The following is a 15156-nucleotide window of genomic DNA, read 5'->3' as shown; positions in this document are numbered from 1 at the left end:
GGCCTAATTTGTAACTGAATCTGAACCTAATAATAATTAGTCATGCGAGATTCTGTTTTAGGGATAATAAAAAAATGAAGGAAGCTAAACCTGGCTTTGTATCGAGGTTTTAAATTTTTTTTATTTGACTCTAGTAGATGTGGAAGTCACACTTGCACTTACACCTTCATGATGCCTTTTTGTTCTTCAGTGTACGTGTGACTTCCACATCAATTCAAAAATGGTCACATATTTGTCATGTCATCAATTTAGTAAGGGTTATGCACACATTCATTTTTACCTCTATATATCATTGTTAATTTTTGTCCATTAATCTTCTTCAATTCATTCGATCCATGACCGGAAATTGAGAAGGGTGTGAGACGTAAAAATTGGTATGCGGATATCACCACCCTTTAACGAAAGACCATACAATCACAGCTACATAAACAAAAATAATAAATTGATACGATTTCAAAACTTCAATGAGGAATATGAGAAAATTGAAGCCTCGTAAACTCACTTTTACTATAGGTAGCACTCCACCAAACCAAAGAGGCCTAGCAAACCATAATTATATAAACTCTCTCAAAGAATTAGTTAATCTCTCAAATCACATAAAATTATGTGACCGCATTGAATTGGCTCAGGACTAATGAGAGTTTGCAGCTTACAAAAAGATGTGTCTATTTATGGAGACAAAAGTTGCATCTTATGATTTAAGAGACTTATCATGGACTCTCCACCACTTTATGTTTTTGACATAATTTTCGTGCTAACATTATAAATCATTGTGTAAAAAACAAGAGGTGGTGAAGAGTTCAAGAAGAGACCTACTTTTGAAAGAGTTTCTTTAGCATTTCTCTTTATTTAAAACATAAATAAAAAGTTGTATCATTTCACTTCAAATAAAACGTATACATTTTGTTTTTTTTTTTTTAGTACATTGATATTTTTACACTTAAGGAAATTGGGAGTTTGGCTAAGCCACACAATGGGCAACCTAATTTGGTATCGAATTTGCCATCCACGAGATTCGAACCTAAGACATCTCACTTGTCACATCCCGGCCCGGGGTGGATCACTTCCCAGGCCCGCTCCACCACCGTAGCACGATATTGTCCGCTTTGGGCTTACCATTCCCTCACGGTTTTGTTTTTGGGAACTCACGAGCAACTTCCCAGTGGGTCACCCATCATGGGATTGCTTTAGCCCCATTCTCGCTTAACTTCGGAGTTCCCAGAGCCTAACTCTGGCTGCGTGTGTGCCGACGAGGACGTCGGGCCCCTAAGGGGGGTGGATTGTGACATCCCATATCGCCCAGTGGAGTGATCCTTAAATGTATATTCTCATCCTACTTAGCACGAGGCCTTTTGGGAGCTCACTGGCTTCGGGTTCCATGGGAACTCCGAAGTTAAGCGAGAATGGGGCTAGAGCAATCCCATGATGGGTGACCCACTGGGAAGTTGCTCGTGAGTTCCCAAAAAGCCTCGTGCTAAGTAGGATGAGAATATACATTTAAGGATCACTCCCCTGGGCGATGTAGGATGTCACATCACTTCCAAGTAAAGAGGAATATTATTAGACCGTAGTACCGAGTGGCAACGTAGACATCTTGTTAGTTATATACAATTACCATTCGACCTGACAATAATTTAATGTCGAACTCGTTATTTCATGCGAGTTGAATTAATGGTAGTGGTAAGAAAAAGCATGATTGAAGAAAGAAAATGTTGTAGTTAGAGTGAGCATGTATGATGGTGTAATTTCTAGTAGATTGTATTTAGGATTCTTATGTAATATAATAGATCTTAGGCTTTCTTACTTTTAGGACAAGTAAGCCCGTTATGTTTACTATAAATAAAGGCACAATGTAACTATATATATATAAAGTTCCCGAAGGACTTACATTGCACTGAATTCTTTTTCTTACATCAGCAACAAGAGCTTTAGAAAATTGAAGTCAAGTAGACCCGAACCAAGAAAAATCATGATTGAAGAAAGAAAATGTTGTAGTTAGAGTGAGCATGTATGATGGTGTAATTTCTAGTATATTGTATTTAGTATTCTTATGTAATATAAAAGATCGTAGGCTTTCTTACTTTTAGGATAAGTAAGCCCATTATATTTATTACCATATATTCCTATAAGGATCTTAATACACAAATATATATATATATATATATATATATATGAAGTTCCTAAAGGACTTTCATTGTACTGAATTCTTTTTCTCACATCAGCAACAAGAGCTTTAAGTAGATCTGAACCAAGACAAACTTGCCGACCTTTTCATAAAGTCATTGTCGAAACCTACTTTTTAGAAGCTTATTCAAGGAATTGGTATGCGTAAATTGTTTGATTTACAATGCTTATAGTTCTCATTAAAAGTTTTGTCAAACTCAGAGGAGTATTCTAAAGTATACTCATTTGACCTTAATGTACTACAATCAAGATCATTTTCTCCCATTGAGTTATTGTAGCCTGACGAGGTTTTGATGAGGCAACTACTCTAGTTGGTCATACCTTCTTTTGCGTTTTACTTATGTTATGAAGATGTTAGTCCTTTACTCATTATATTTACTCACTTTTCTCCTTAGACTATTGGTGGATTTTGTCCCATCTTGAATTTTACTTTAGCCAGATTTTGTGAGGTTTATCCATAAATGCATTCTTCCTTGTTCTGAAACTCGCATTCGCTACTTGTGCCACTGGACGAGACGACTTCATCAACTGCTTTTACATCATCCATGAGGATCTGATGCGTCATTTACTTAAGTATTTACCCACTCAAGAGGGAGTATTGTAATTAGAATTGTAGTACAAATGTAATTCTGTAATTCCTAATAGATTGTATTTAGAATTCTTAGGAAATCTAGAAAGTCTTAAGCTTTCTTACTTGTAGAAAAAATAAGTCCGTATGTTTACTATAAATTAAGACACAAAGTAGGAGTGAAAATAGGCAAAAGAAAGTTCATTCTTTGGTTGGGTTGCCCAATATTTCTGTCAACGGCCCAACTTCGTTGACCGACTTGATAAAGTTGATAAATAGAAAGTGTATTATAAACAATGGCTTCAGAGCTTACAATCTTGCACTTGCTCGAAGTCCCGAAGTAGGTGGCACGAGACGAGGTGGTAACTGAAACCTCACTCTGTTTTTCCGGAATCTCACAGAGACAGCGCTCGATCCCATGGCAGCTTCCAAGGTCCAAGCTTTCTGGAACCACCCCGCAGGCCCTAAAACAAGTTTGTTCTTTCATCTTTTTTTGCCTCTTTCAGTTTTCTCCAATAGCTCTTATATGTCTTCGAGGGTTTTAGAAATAATTATGCTGTAAAAGATTTAATCCTTCAAAAGATTGAATTTTGGCATCTTGGTTTTGGTTAATCAGGCAGATAATCAGGTTTTGAAAACGGAATACGCAATTTTTTTACTACAATTTTTGAAACGGAATGGCAGGATTTGTCAGTTTTGATTGTTTACAGGATTATTGTTAATTTCAGAGAAAGCTAGTCAATATAACCTGATAATTTAATGTCATAAAAACCTTGGGGAATTGACCAAAATGATCATTTTTTCAAATCTCAATTGCTGAAATGATCAGTTTTTCAATTTGTCCTTAGATATCTGATTGCTATGTCGTCGATTTGATTTTGATCAGTTCAGCAATTGGGGGATTTGTATTCCGATCATTTTAGCCAATTTTCCTAAAAGTTTAAACCCCTATTTTGGAGATGAATAATTTCTTTTAGTCTCAAGAACTCCCAATTAGAGATAATATCAGTACCAAGTCTCTGCTCTAATCCTTAATAGAAGTCTCTGGTCCTACTCAAAAGTACAAATATTTGGGAAGCAGAAAAAATTCAGCATTACAAATCTCGAAATGTGTCATGATAAAACTGAGGTGTCTAGGTGGGGCTATTGAGCCATGTTATTTTAGTGACTCATATATCTCATGATACAGTTCACTTCTGGGCTCCAACTTTTAAATGGGGTATTAGCATAGCAAATATTGCTGATTTCTCAAAGCCACCGGAGACGCTGTCTTATCCTCAGCAACTAGGTACGCACCTTTTAGGAAATAGCTTTTCAAGCAGTCCATTTGATCTGTGCTTAGAATTGTGTTGTCATACCTCAAGTATCATTGTGCAGCTGTTACATGCACTGGACTTATTTGGTCTCGTTACAGTATGGTGATTACTCCGGTATGTTTTGTTTCTAGCTCTGAAGGATGTTATCGTTCAACACTTAGCTTTCGTTTATAACGATTAAGTCTGAATTTCATGATTTAAAAAATACTGATTGCTTGACAAAGCTGTAAATCCTGCTAAATAACCACCAACATCACAAATTATCATCTTTATGCACGGTACAGTAATAATGAGATACGAAAGAGGAGTTAATCTTCTGAAAATGAAGGTAAGTGGAGATTCTTCTGTTCGGTGGAGAATCCTCCAATCTAAAATGTGTACTATAAGTTTATAACCACTTCATTCTGCACTGAGTATTTCCTTTTAAGTTTAGAATTTAGATTCACTTTAATGTTTAAGAAAACTACTTCTTGATGCTTCCGACAACTTTACTTGCAGCTAAAGCTTTCGTAATATTATTCTGAAACTGCAGAAAAACTGGAATCTGTTTAGTGTCAATGTTGCAATGGCTGGGACAGGCTTGTATCAACTTTCCCGCAAAATCACGTAAGCTGGATTCTAGTAAAATATATATTCATATGGTTAATAATAAATGGTTTGGGAATTAATTTTATCTTTGGTGGAAAGTAGCATTTATGAGGAAAGGGAGATTTTCTTGCAAAATTATCAGAACATGCTCACATTTGCAATTTTTTTCATGCTTTTAATTGCCTTTCCTACTACTTACAGGCACGACTACTCTTCCGACACTGAAACAGCTGTAGCAAAAGAGTAAATCACAAACCTTTCAGCAGGTACATGGTTCATGCTGCAAGCTTTTCTATATGTGAAATATATGAAAGAACCTGTGCATCCGCTTGTAGTTTCGGTTATCTTTAGCTTGTAATTTTGGACCGAATATTTTCAATCGCCTACCTAAGAATTAATTTTATCTTTGATGGACTTAATGTCCAGAAGTTTTTCGGAGTTCATGCTTCCTAAGAATTCTTCAGTTTTTATTACTTTTGTCCTTGATTGCTGTTTTTTGTGCAATAATTGATATACACTAATATGTTGTTACTACTTGACCATTGATGATATTTTGCGATTTGCAGTCTCGTGTTAAATTTAATGACGTACATGTTTGACAAGTACATTATCAAAATAAACCGCAATTTATTATATTCCTTGATACAAACAATATTGGGGGAGGGACCCGAACTCGGGAGCTCAGGCATAAGGGTGAATGTTTTAACACAATTTTTTTTGTTCGCGTCAATAAAACATAACCTTGGTCTTGCCCTTTCAACTAATTTACATCTTTACCAAATCCACCAACAAACCCAAATTCACCGGGCAATGGAGTGTGTAAGCAACTTATTCCAAATTTGTTTTGCATAGGATACACAATTGAGGCGACAAGGAAGAAGAAGGATGCCTTCTATGAACCATGTCAAAAGTATTGAGGAAGAGAGAGTTAAAGAGAGGGAGAAGAAGTGAGGTGGCAGCAAGAGAGAGGTTCGAGGGTTCTGGAAGGGGACACGGGACAGAGGAAAAGGACTGGTGTGGGCCTCACATGGCTCACAAAACAAAATACAAAATATCTCCAACATGAAATTACCAATTTGTCTTCTGTATTTGGTGTTTCGTAAAATCTTAATTGTAGCTCCAAATTTGGTTCCGTTTGCACCCACTTGTTCATATTGTCGAGTACTTTGAGAATATGTGTGTGTGTGTGAGAGACTTTGGGTCAAGCCCAATAATAATTAAATAGGTACGAGACTTAATTAATAAAATATTAACGTAAACGGCCTACTTGCCCACTTGCTTAACAAATCCAACAAATAAACCATCGATATTACGGTCTGCAACCTGCATACCGACAACTCACTGTTGTCTCAATAAACAAGTAATAAATTCACAAGAGTGCAAAATTATCATTTTGCCCCTTATTGGGAAACATGTATAAATTGTCCGACTTACAACCATTCATGCTCACGTGTTTGAAAGAACACATACCACCTAGAGGTATGTGCAAAAGAAAAGTGTGATAAGGACTCGAATGTCCACGAAGGTTTTCCACCTGTAAAGGGCATTTTAGTAATTTTCCAAGGCTCAGGAATAAAATAATATTAAACTCGGGATGGAATGTCACAAATGATATGGTTGTAGATGATTGGATTATTAATTAAGTTTTGGTTAATGTGCTTATCTCTTATTGGTGACACATCATTTGGTTTAAAAATTTGGTCTTCCTAACATTATCCTTAGTATATACCTGCATCATACAACCGGTTCGTATAATTTATCTTGTACGAGCCGCCTTAGCCTAGTTTGGTATTGTTGTGTTTTTTAAAAAACTGCTTTCTACTATGTCATGAAAATAAACAGCTTTAAAATAAAGTTGTTGAGTCTTTGATAAACCTTTTTTTTTTTTTTTTTGTAAAGTGCTTTTAACAAAAAAAAAAAAAAACAATATCTGAGTATTTGATAAACTTTTATATAAATTGTTGTAAATATATTAAATGACTAAAAATAGTATGATATTTAATGTAATATAATAATTGTCAGAGAAAACAATGTCTATGCCAAGATTGTAATTTTGTAACATATGTGAAGGTATATTTGTTATTTAAAAATTTCATTAAATAACACTAATTTCTATGCTTTGAAAAGAAAAAAAAAACATTTTTTTTAGAAGCATGATAAACCCAACTTCTGCTTTTCTATGCTTTTTTGCTGTCATCTTTTAAAAAAGTACATTTTATTTTTATGATAAAATTTGATGTTTCAGATTTCTTTTAATAAACTGTTTTTTCAAAAAAAAAAAATCACAATCCAAACTAGACCTTAAATAAATAAATAAAAAGCCGGTCGGGTAAAGTAGTAATTGCATTCGTCACTGAGAGTGAGAGTGACTCTCACTTTAGCTCAGCAGCTCTCGTCAGGGTTTGCTTTGCAGTTTCCGTTTCTAGGTCTGAGCTGAGCTTTTGCCAGGTATTCAGAGTCCATCTTTTTGCTTGCGGCTCTCTGGTTCCATGGAAACGTAGGTCTCCCCTCTCCTCCGATGCTTTTAATTCTTCAGATTCATTTGGTCTCTTTGTTGCTGCTTGCTTTCTTATGGGTTTGAATTGAAATGGTAGATTGAAGGGTCAGAAGAAGGTGACGGACGACCTTGTATCCGTGGATTTCTCATGGAAAGTTGAAAACTTCTCCAAGTTGAATAACTTCAAGCATTACTCTGATATTTTCTCAGTTGGAGATTATAAATGGTATTATTTTCCTACTATATCTTGCTAATTAACATGCTTCCGTAAAGCCTTTACGATTTGATTGGATTGGATTGGATATCTCACTAACTTCAAGATGTGTTGGAGGGAGGAAGAAATTGAGGCCAAGTTCTCAGCTTTTTGTTTAAGCTGAAGGTAAAAGATGGAAGGGATTGGAAAGGATAAGTTTCCTTCATGACTAGTCAGTCTGATTCCTTCAACTTGGACAAAATTTGGAACTAGTGAGTTATCAGATCTAACCCAATCCTAAGCACCAAACATGGCGGTATGCCGTAACTTTGTGACATGTAATGGTTTTGAGTTTGAACTTTGCATTGTTTGGTTTGGTCAGGCAAATCCTTTTGTATCCAAGAGGGAACAATGTAGACTTCTTGTCGGTGTATTTGGTTGTCGCAGAGTCTTCAAAATTGCCACCTGGGTGGTCGAGATATGCTGCTTTCAGCTTGACTTTGGTCAATCAACTTCACCCCAGCAACTCAAAAACATTGGGTACTTTTGCTTTTCTGTTTTCGTTGTTCACTTCGCATTGTTTGTTTTCTTGTTATCCTATCTATTTTATGGCAGATATAATTGATTACAATCAAATGGAACTAGTGATTATTGCATCATTTTGTGGACATTTTGTTATGATTCGAATTCAGTTATACGCTCACTACAAAGGAATAATTTTCTGTGTGACTGCAAATTCATTCCTGATTGCTTCTTTATCACAGTGTATTAAAAGCGTGAGGCTGTGGGCGAGGCTTCCGAGGGATAGCCCGGCCTAGGCGTGAGGCGTGAGGCGAGAGGCGAAGCCTCACGGGGCCTAAATTTTTTAATATATACACTGAGCGTATACATATATTATATTAAAAAAAAAAAGATTATTAACCAATAATCATCCTGAGCACACACATATATTTTATTATATATATAAATATAAAATAGAGGATGAAAAACATAATGAGCACACATATAACAATGCATGTAGAATATATATATATATATATATATATATATATATATATAGATGATGAAAAGCACAAGGAGCACACATATAACAATGCATGTAGACAGCACACACATCCATTATATAAAAAATAAAAATCAGAAAAAAAAAGGCAGAGAGACGATAGTGCAAGGAAGATGTATGAGACAGTTAAAACCCTACCCAAAATTTGGATTTGGGAGTTAAAAAAAAGAAAAAAAGAAAAAAAAAGAGAAGCCCTGAGGTGCACATTATGTATGCCCACTCCCTCAAAATAGAGGCGGCAACCCTCAAGCCCAGCCTCAGAGGGCGCCTAGGCGCCCCCTGAGGCGAGCCTTTTAAAACATATACAAGATACTGCGCAAAGACATGAAATTTGTGAATTTGTTTCTCTTGTTTGTTCTGAAGAAAGCTATAACTAGACATGAAGTAGAATGGTAGTGGTACTTATATATATTTCTCTTGTTTGTTCTGAACCATTTTATCTCTTTCTATGGAACTACGTTCGTGATTAAGAGACTCTAATTTGGAGTATTCTGATCTTTGACCATGCTTACTGTGGAAAGATTTGGACCTTGAATCTGGTTGTATAGTTAGCAAATTTAACCACTTACTAGAGCCTTATTGTGGGTGTGTGTATATGAAAATTTGTTTATTATGGTCTCTGTTGATCGATGAAAACTTAATTGAGTTTGTATATGAAAAGTAATAATTTGCTACAGGCTTCACTTGTCATTATTTCTTTATGACGTGGTAATCAGCTGTGTCTATTTTTAACGTTTTCTTAATACTTTTATCCTTGTTGTTTTGATTTTGCAGACACCGAGCATTTGTTCAATAAAAGGGTAAGTGACTGGGGCTTCCCGTCATTAATTCCTCTAAATGACTTTTGTAACCCTAGTAAAGGGTATCTTGTGGATGATATGTGTATCATTAGGGCCAAAGTTGCTGTCCATAAAGCTGAAATTAAGATCTTAGAACGCCAAGCAAGTAGTTCTGCACCTATTAAGCCCTCAGACAAAAAACGTAAAGCGCTGGAAAGTGTGCAGGCCATCCTAACCATCCCCGACCTTACTCATGTTCCTCCTGGCCCTCCCTTAGTCAAGGAACCTGAGGATCTGTCTTCCCCCCCACTTGGAGAGCTTGAGGATTTTAGGGGTTTAGGGAAAATAGAGAAAGCTTTTGTTCCACTACTAGATGAGGTTTGTTCATGGCATCCTTCACTGATTGAATGCCAACGCAAGAGAAGTCGCATGTTTACTGAGTGGGCGTTCACAGCCTTGGGCCGGCTTTTGCATTTTATGAAGACGAAAAAGGTCGAGGACATGACAGACGAGGCATGTGAGGAACTGAAACTTTTGTGGGAGGAGCTTGAGGCCTTCAAATTTGACTTGGCTTGGCTGGAGCCTAGTGTTCAAAGGGCCTTGGGTATGAAGAAGATTGTGGAAAGTTCAGGGAAGTTGAAAAGACTGAGAAAGGATGTGGACGCTTTACAAACACAAACGAAGAGGCTGAGGGCTGAGCTAGCTGTTGCGGAGGTAAATCTTGAGGCAGCGGTAAGAGATTTAAACAAGACTCAAGAAGGCTTGGACGAGATAGACATCAACGGGGAACTAGGTTACGGTAGGGGTTAGCCTTATTTTATGATTCTCTGTTGACATGCATCCCAACTTTGTTTATGTAGGATTTTCAAGTTGTACGAATAAACAAATAAACTTGTAAGTTTGTTATGCAGGATTCTCTTTTTCCTCTTGATTATATTTTTATTCAATTCAATCAGTAAAATAATGAGTGTATCGGAAGCAAAGAAGGGTGCGGAGAGTAGTAGACATATCAAATTGAACTGCCATAGCTTAGTTTGTTACATATGTTTGTTGAAGAATTCATATGTTTCAACTGAAGTGAGTAATGGGATGGTCTAGATTGGCCGATGTAGAGAGAATGTGAAGGTGATATTGTTTTGCGCCTTGGATTTGATTCTAATCAAACGGATGTAAATGAAATAGAAATACAAGTCCTGAAGGAAATTGCATAAGAATAATATAAACTAGGGTGCTTGAATTTAAATGAAATAGAAATACAAGTGCGGGAAGTAAATTGCATAAGAATAATATAAACTAGGGCGACGTTATGCTACTCCTAAAATAGGAATTGAAGAGAAGATAAAACAACAATTTGTGTGTTGGTCGGGGACTTTTTCTCTTCTTCAAAGCTTGTGTTTAGAGCACTTCCATCGGGGGTGGGATAGGCCGGCAGACAGCCAAAAAAATAGCCCGGCACCTAGGGAAGTCTCTCCAGCCCACAGGATTGCCTGGCACCCAACCCAAGATGGTCTCTAGGCTAGCCCAAAATTGATAGACCTTGGGACCGGCTCGTATGACGCCACGCTAATGTCAGGGATGGAATCGGCGACTTGGATCTACAGATGCGATGCAGCCGTGAAGTGTGAGTCCACCGCGGAGAGAGAGAGAGAGAGAGAGAGAGAGAACGTTTGAACTCAAAGAGGGATTCGAATCGCTAAGAGAGATCTAGCAGCACCGAAACCCTTGGACCAGCAAAAGCAAACAAAGGGAGAGAGATCTAAGGAGAGCTCAAGCTCTCGACTTCAATGGTAGGATCTCGCACCATGCACCAATGCTGCATGCAAGGCCATGGTTGGGTTCCTTGAGCTCTAGGGATTACAAAAATAATATTTTGTGTTTGATTTGTTTAAGGTTTTGAAGAGGAAGGAGAAGGAGAGCTCACAGGAGTGAGCTGGAAAAGAGAAAGAGAGGGAGAGAAAATAGAGAGAGAGAGAGAGAGAAGAGAAAGAACCAATCAAATGATTGGGTAACGAAATAGGTTTTTAAAACTTATTAAAATCATTATTTTAAAGGTCCAATTGGAGATTCATTTTATTTAATCGTATTTTAATAAAATGGACTAGGCTATTTTTTGTTAGGGATGGAGATGCATTTAGCCTATTACTGTTTATTGGGATCTATCACTGTTCATTGAGTGGATAAATGAGCTCGGTGTTGGCGCAAAGTTTTTAAGGGTGAAATTCCTCTTATAGGTGAGTCCAATCATGGCTGGCAATTAATTGGCTTGTGATTATGACAATAAGTGAAAATCTTCCTCAATTAGTGATAACTAAAATTGACTAGCCTGAAGCCACTTGCAAAAGAGAGAGATCTTTACCAGATCCTTTTTGTGCGAAGATCCTTTAATTACATCTGTTTATCATACATTGTGCGGTCAGTTTTTGTCAAGTACTATTTATATTTAATTTTAAATAAAAAAATTTACAATGATTTCTGACTGCACGATATATAATGAACAAATATAATTAAAGAATTTCCAGAATCCTCGCAAAAGAAATCCGGCGAGATCCTCTGATTGCGAAAACCTTCGGCACGTTACGTTGGTCACCTTCAAGCCACTTGCGAAGTTGCGACCATATATCGGGAGCGCCACCCGAAAAGCTTCTAGAGTCTTCTAAACCCGAAAGCAAAAGCCTCTCCTCAAGAACCCAATTGGTGTTCTGACGGAAACACCCTCCCCAAGACGACCAAAATATTCCCATCCGCAAGGGTAATTTCGTCACCCGGAAAATCCCACCGGCAAGAACCTTGTTTCGTGTCTCTGTTTTTCTTTCTCTCCAAGCACAACATTTTTCTCTCACTTCCCTTCACAAACCCCTCCCCCTACAAGGCCACCGCAGTCTCTCTCTCTCTAGATTCCCAAATTTTGATTCCCATTTTGCCCCTCGAATTCCCCCGCCATGTTCGTGCCCAGGGTTTTAGCTCGGGCCTCGAGGACCCTCCCGAGGAGCGCAATGTTCGTGGCTGCTCCACAGAATCATCACTTGCCAATCCTGTGCAATCAGTCCCATGCTCTGATCCACGAATTTTCCTCCAAGGTGCTGTAAAATTCCCCTTTTTTTTCAATTTTTCTCACTAGGGTTTTGCTAGGGTTTTAGGTTTTCTGCAAATTTCACTAATTTAATTTGGTTCCAATTCCCGTTCCTTGTTATCTAGCGCCAGGGTTTTATGTAATTCATTGTTCTTAGTCATGATGATGGTTGTATGATTTTGGATTCCAAGTTTTTTTTTTTTTTTTTTTTTTTTTTTGAATTTATTTTTTTATTCTGTTAATATTTGGTTTGTGATATATAGTTAAATAGTTTCAAATTTTTGTATCAGAAATTAATATAGGCTGTTTTTGCTAGTGGATTTTGAATTAGTTGATTAGTTCATTTGTTCTGTATAATTGGCACCAGATGATATTTTTTTCAACAACATAATTTGACTTCAAATGATAATTAATATCATATAACCTATGATATAGATATCCAAACCTAAGTTTGTGTCGCCTTAATTTCTATGCTTATTTTCAAATCTGTTAACTTTAACCAACAATGTTAATTTTTTTTAGTTTTGCCTTTTGGTCATAGTTATTTTGACTTTCTGCTGGCCGCTGAGTATGAGGTTTCGTTTACACTGAGGGTTGAAGCATACAATTTTGTATTCTGTTGGAAGAGCTTAAAGCATACACAGTTTGCTCAAAGTGGTTTATTTGATTATGTTTCTCATTTGTTGTCAAACAACAGATTGTTCCGAGGCAGGTGTCCCTATTGCATCATGCAACCCCAACTTCTTCTATCTCTCAAATATTTGGGTTCTCTTCTTCTGCATCGCCTCAGCCTGAAAAGGAACATGGAACTGCTGTAGAGAATGGTGGCGCTTCAATAAATGGAGAGCCAGAAAAAGCAAGTGGAGATGCGAAAGTTGCTGATCAAACGAAAGAGTCAGGTTATATATCAGATTCCCAGTCTACCATGTCTCCGCCTGTCAAAAGAAGGAGAGGAGGTACTAAACGAACTGCATTTTCTGATTCAGATTCAGAGAGTGAGGGTGATTTAACTATGGATGACCTGGTAAAACTTGTGACTGAGAAGGAAGATCTTCTGAAGGAGAAACATGAAGAATTCAAGAAAATGCAAGATAAATTCCTCCGAAGTTACGCAGAGATTGAAAACGTCATGGAGAGAACAAAGCGTGAAGCAGAGAATTCAAAGAAATTTGCCATACAGGTCCTGGTTCCTGTCCTCAGAAACTTGTTATCTGCTTCTCTTTTTACCTCGTTCTTGTTTGCACGCTTGGTCCTTTTTTTTATCGAGAAAAAAATTTGTCTGAAGTCCAACTCTGAAGAGTTTCCATAAACATGTTGCAGAATTTTGCAAAGAGTTTACTAGATGTTGCAGACAATCTGGCCAGAGCTTCTTCAGTTGTCAAAGAAAGTTTCTCAAAACTTGACGAGTCCAAGGACTCTGGTGGAGCATTCCCACTTCTGAAAACACTTCTAGAAGGTGTTGAAATGACCGAGAAACAACTTTTAGAGGTACACTGTTTTCATCACTAATTGTAATCACTCATTGTATTCCTTCAAGATTTGGGTGGCTTTATAAAGCTGAGATAACATTGTTTTAAAGTTGTTGAATTCGCATTCTGTTTCTCATATAGTCAAAACTCGAAAGTGAAAATTATGTCAGCATCTTTGGCTGTTTTCTTTTCATCGCTAATAGATTATACCGTTTCCAGTTAGTCTCATATATTTTGTGAACCTACCGTTTCCAGTTAGTCTCATATATTTTGTGTCAATCACACTCATTCTCGCATGTTGTATTTTCTATTTCATGTTCCATTTTGTGTGTAGTTGTGTACTGGACCTACCGGTTAATGGTTTTGTTAGCAAGAGTGGAAATTAAATACAGAGTTATAACGTATAAATGCATTTTGCCTTCAGGTATTTAGAAAGTACGGAGTAGAAAAGTATGATCCTACAAATGAAGCATTTGACCCAAACAGGCATAACGCAGTATTCAGTTTACAAGATGCTTCCAAGCCTCCAGGCACTGTTGCGGTGGTTCTCAAGGTACAAAATATATAATCAATTCTTTTGCATTTCTTTTCAAATGAGAAGGAAATTTACTACTGCTTGGCATTAGTAGTAGTACTATAAGTTTACAAGTTGGAAGCCTCGGGGTGATACTTTATGTGCTGCGATTGAAACTCCAATGGACATCCTGACATCTTACAAGTTTGAGATAAAAAATTTTGGAATTTAATAAATATGTCCTGTTTCTCTCTACTAGAGTAAATCCTCAGTTGAAAAAATGGCATGAGCTTGATGTTGTTAGAAAACCAGCCATATTCAAAATAGCTTTTGGAGGCACATCAGGAATGTGACTATTGAAAGAATCCAAACAGTTGCTTGACTCTTTAGGTTATACTATATTGTTCAACAAAATAGGCTTTTCCTTACAAATATGTGGGTGGAATTTAATTAACGTTTGTTAAAATGATTAAGTTACTATAGCACTAAGTGCACAAGTAAATACCGTGATGCGATTGTGTATTGCAGGCGGGATACATGCTTCATGAACGAGTTGTTCGGCCAGCTGAGGTTGGTGTAACTACGGAAGCGGAGAACAACGCAGACAATTAAATGGCAGCTAACAAAATTTTCCAAGTTACGGCTTCGCGGTGCAACAGATAAAGTTACAATTTATTTTTTCCGCTTATGTTTGAGAAACTTGAATAAGATTAAATCTTATTCCTGTGACTTAAAAAGAGTCCAAACTTTATTTTTCAGCCTGACAATTTTTTCCGCCCAATCATATATATTAGTTTTGTAATATATTCCTCTTGTTTTAAGTTTTCGAGAGGTTCAACTTTTGAGCTTGTTGATGGTAACCAAGATTAAACAGTTGCTTCTGCTTTCGGTTTTCGTTGTACTGCTGGAGCAGTG

General features: G+C 37.0%; 3 protein-coding genes across 4 annotated transcripts; all 3 read left to right on the top strand.

The window, feature by feature from the left end:
* The first annotated feature begins 3046 nt into the window (after window positions 1–3046).
* Window positions 3047–5094, top strand: LOC103951415 (mitochondrial pyruvate carrier 4). Its single transcript, XM_009362772.3, has 5 exons — window positions 3047–3225; window positions 3942–4040; window positions 4130–4182; window positions 4601–4674; window positions 4858–5094. The coding sequence occupies exons 1-5, from the start codon at window positions 3171–3173 to the stop codon at window positions 4901–4903; spliced, it is 327 nt and encodes a 108-aa protein (XP_009361047.1). The 5' UTR covers window positions 3047–3170; the 3' UTR covers window positions 4904–5094.
* Window positions 5095–6992: 1898 nt separating this feature from the next.
* On the top strand, window positions 6993–10119 carry LOC103951416 (MATH domain and coiled-coil domain-containing protein At3g58370). The gene is made up of 4 exons (XM_009362776.2): window positions 6993–7153; window positions 7251–7379; window positions 7729–7886; window positions 9184–10119. Exons 1-4 carry the CDS (start codon window positions 7146–7148, stop codon window positions 9996–9998), a joined length of 1110 nt encoding a protein of 369 aa, XP_009361051.2. The 5' UTR covers window positions 6993–7145; the 3' UTR covers window positions 9999–10119.
* Window positions 10120–11789: 1670 nt separating this feature from the next.
* Window positions 11790–15135, top strand: LOC103951418 (grpE protein homolog 2, mitochondrial). Of its 2 annotated transcripts, XM_009362779.3 has the most exons (6): window positions 11791–12265; window positions 12956–13157; window positions 13245–13438; window positions 13579–13746; window positions 14152–14280; window positions 14770–15135. In XM_009362779.3, the coding sequence occupies exons 1-6, from the start codon at window positions 12128–12130 to the stop codon at window positions 14851–14853; spliced, it is 915 nt and encodes a 304-aa protein (XP_009361054.2). In that variant the 5' UTR covers window positions 11791–12127; the 3' UTR covers window positions 14854–15135. The 2 variants fall into 2 exon arrangements, with proteins under 2 accessions (XP_009361053.2, XP_009361054.2); XM_009362778.3 differs by having other exon boundaries at window positions 11790–12265; window positions 12956–13438.
* Window positions 15136–15156: the final 21 nt, after the last annotated feature.

The sequence above is a fragment of a genome, unplaced genomic scaffold, assembly GCF_019419815.1.
Source record: "Pyrus x bretschneideri cultivar Hongxiangsu unplaced genomic scaffold, Pyrus_bretschneideri_v1 Contig66, whole genome shotgun sequence".
Lineage (NCBI taxonomy): Eukaryota > Viridiplantae > Streptophyta > Magnoliopsida > Rosales > Rosaceae > Pyrus > Pyrus x bretschneideri.
The sequence above is the reverse complement of the archived record's forward strand: the minus strand, read 5'-3'. Positions and strand labels throughout refer to the sequence as shown.

Bases quoted from the DNA above. Each gene is read 5' to 3' on its own strand.
- LOC103951415 (XM_009362772.3), top strand. From the start codon at position 3,171: ATGGCAGCTTCCAAGGTCCAAGCTTTCTGGAACCACCCCGCAGGCCCT. The intron at 4,041-4,129 runs GTACGCACCTTT...ATCATTGTGCAG, and splicing joins GTCTTATCCTCAGCAACTAG to CTGTTACATGCACTGGACTT. The intron at 4,675-4,857 runs GTAAGCTGGATT...TACTACTTACAG, and splicing joins CAACTTTCCCGCAAAATCAC to GCACGACTACTCTTCCGACA.
- LOC103951416 (XM_009362776.2), top strand. The intron at 7,380-7,728 runs GTATTATTTTCC...TGGTTTGGTCAG, and splicing joins TCAGTTGGAGATTATAAATG to GCAAATCCTTTTGTATCCAA. The intron at 7,887-9,183 runs GTACTTTTGCTT...TTGATTTTGCAG, and splicing joins CAGCAACTCAAAAACATTGG to ACACCGAGCATTTGTTCAAT.
- LOC103951418 (XM_009362778.3), top strand. From the start codon at position 12,128: ATGTTCGTGCCCAGGGTTTTAGCTCGGGCCTCGAGGACCCTCCCGAGG. The intron at 12,266-12,955 runs GTGCTGTAAAAT...GTCAAACAACAG, and splicing joins TCCACGAATTTTCCTCCAAG to ATTGTTCCGAGGCAGGTGTC. The intron at 14,281-14,769 runs GTACAAAATATA...TGTGTATTGCAG, and splicing joins CTGTTGCGGTGGTTCTCAAG to GCGGGATACATGCTTCATGA.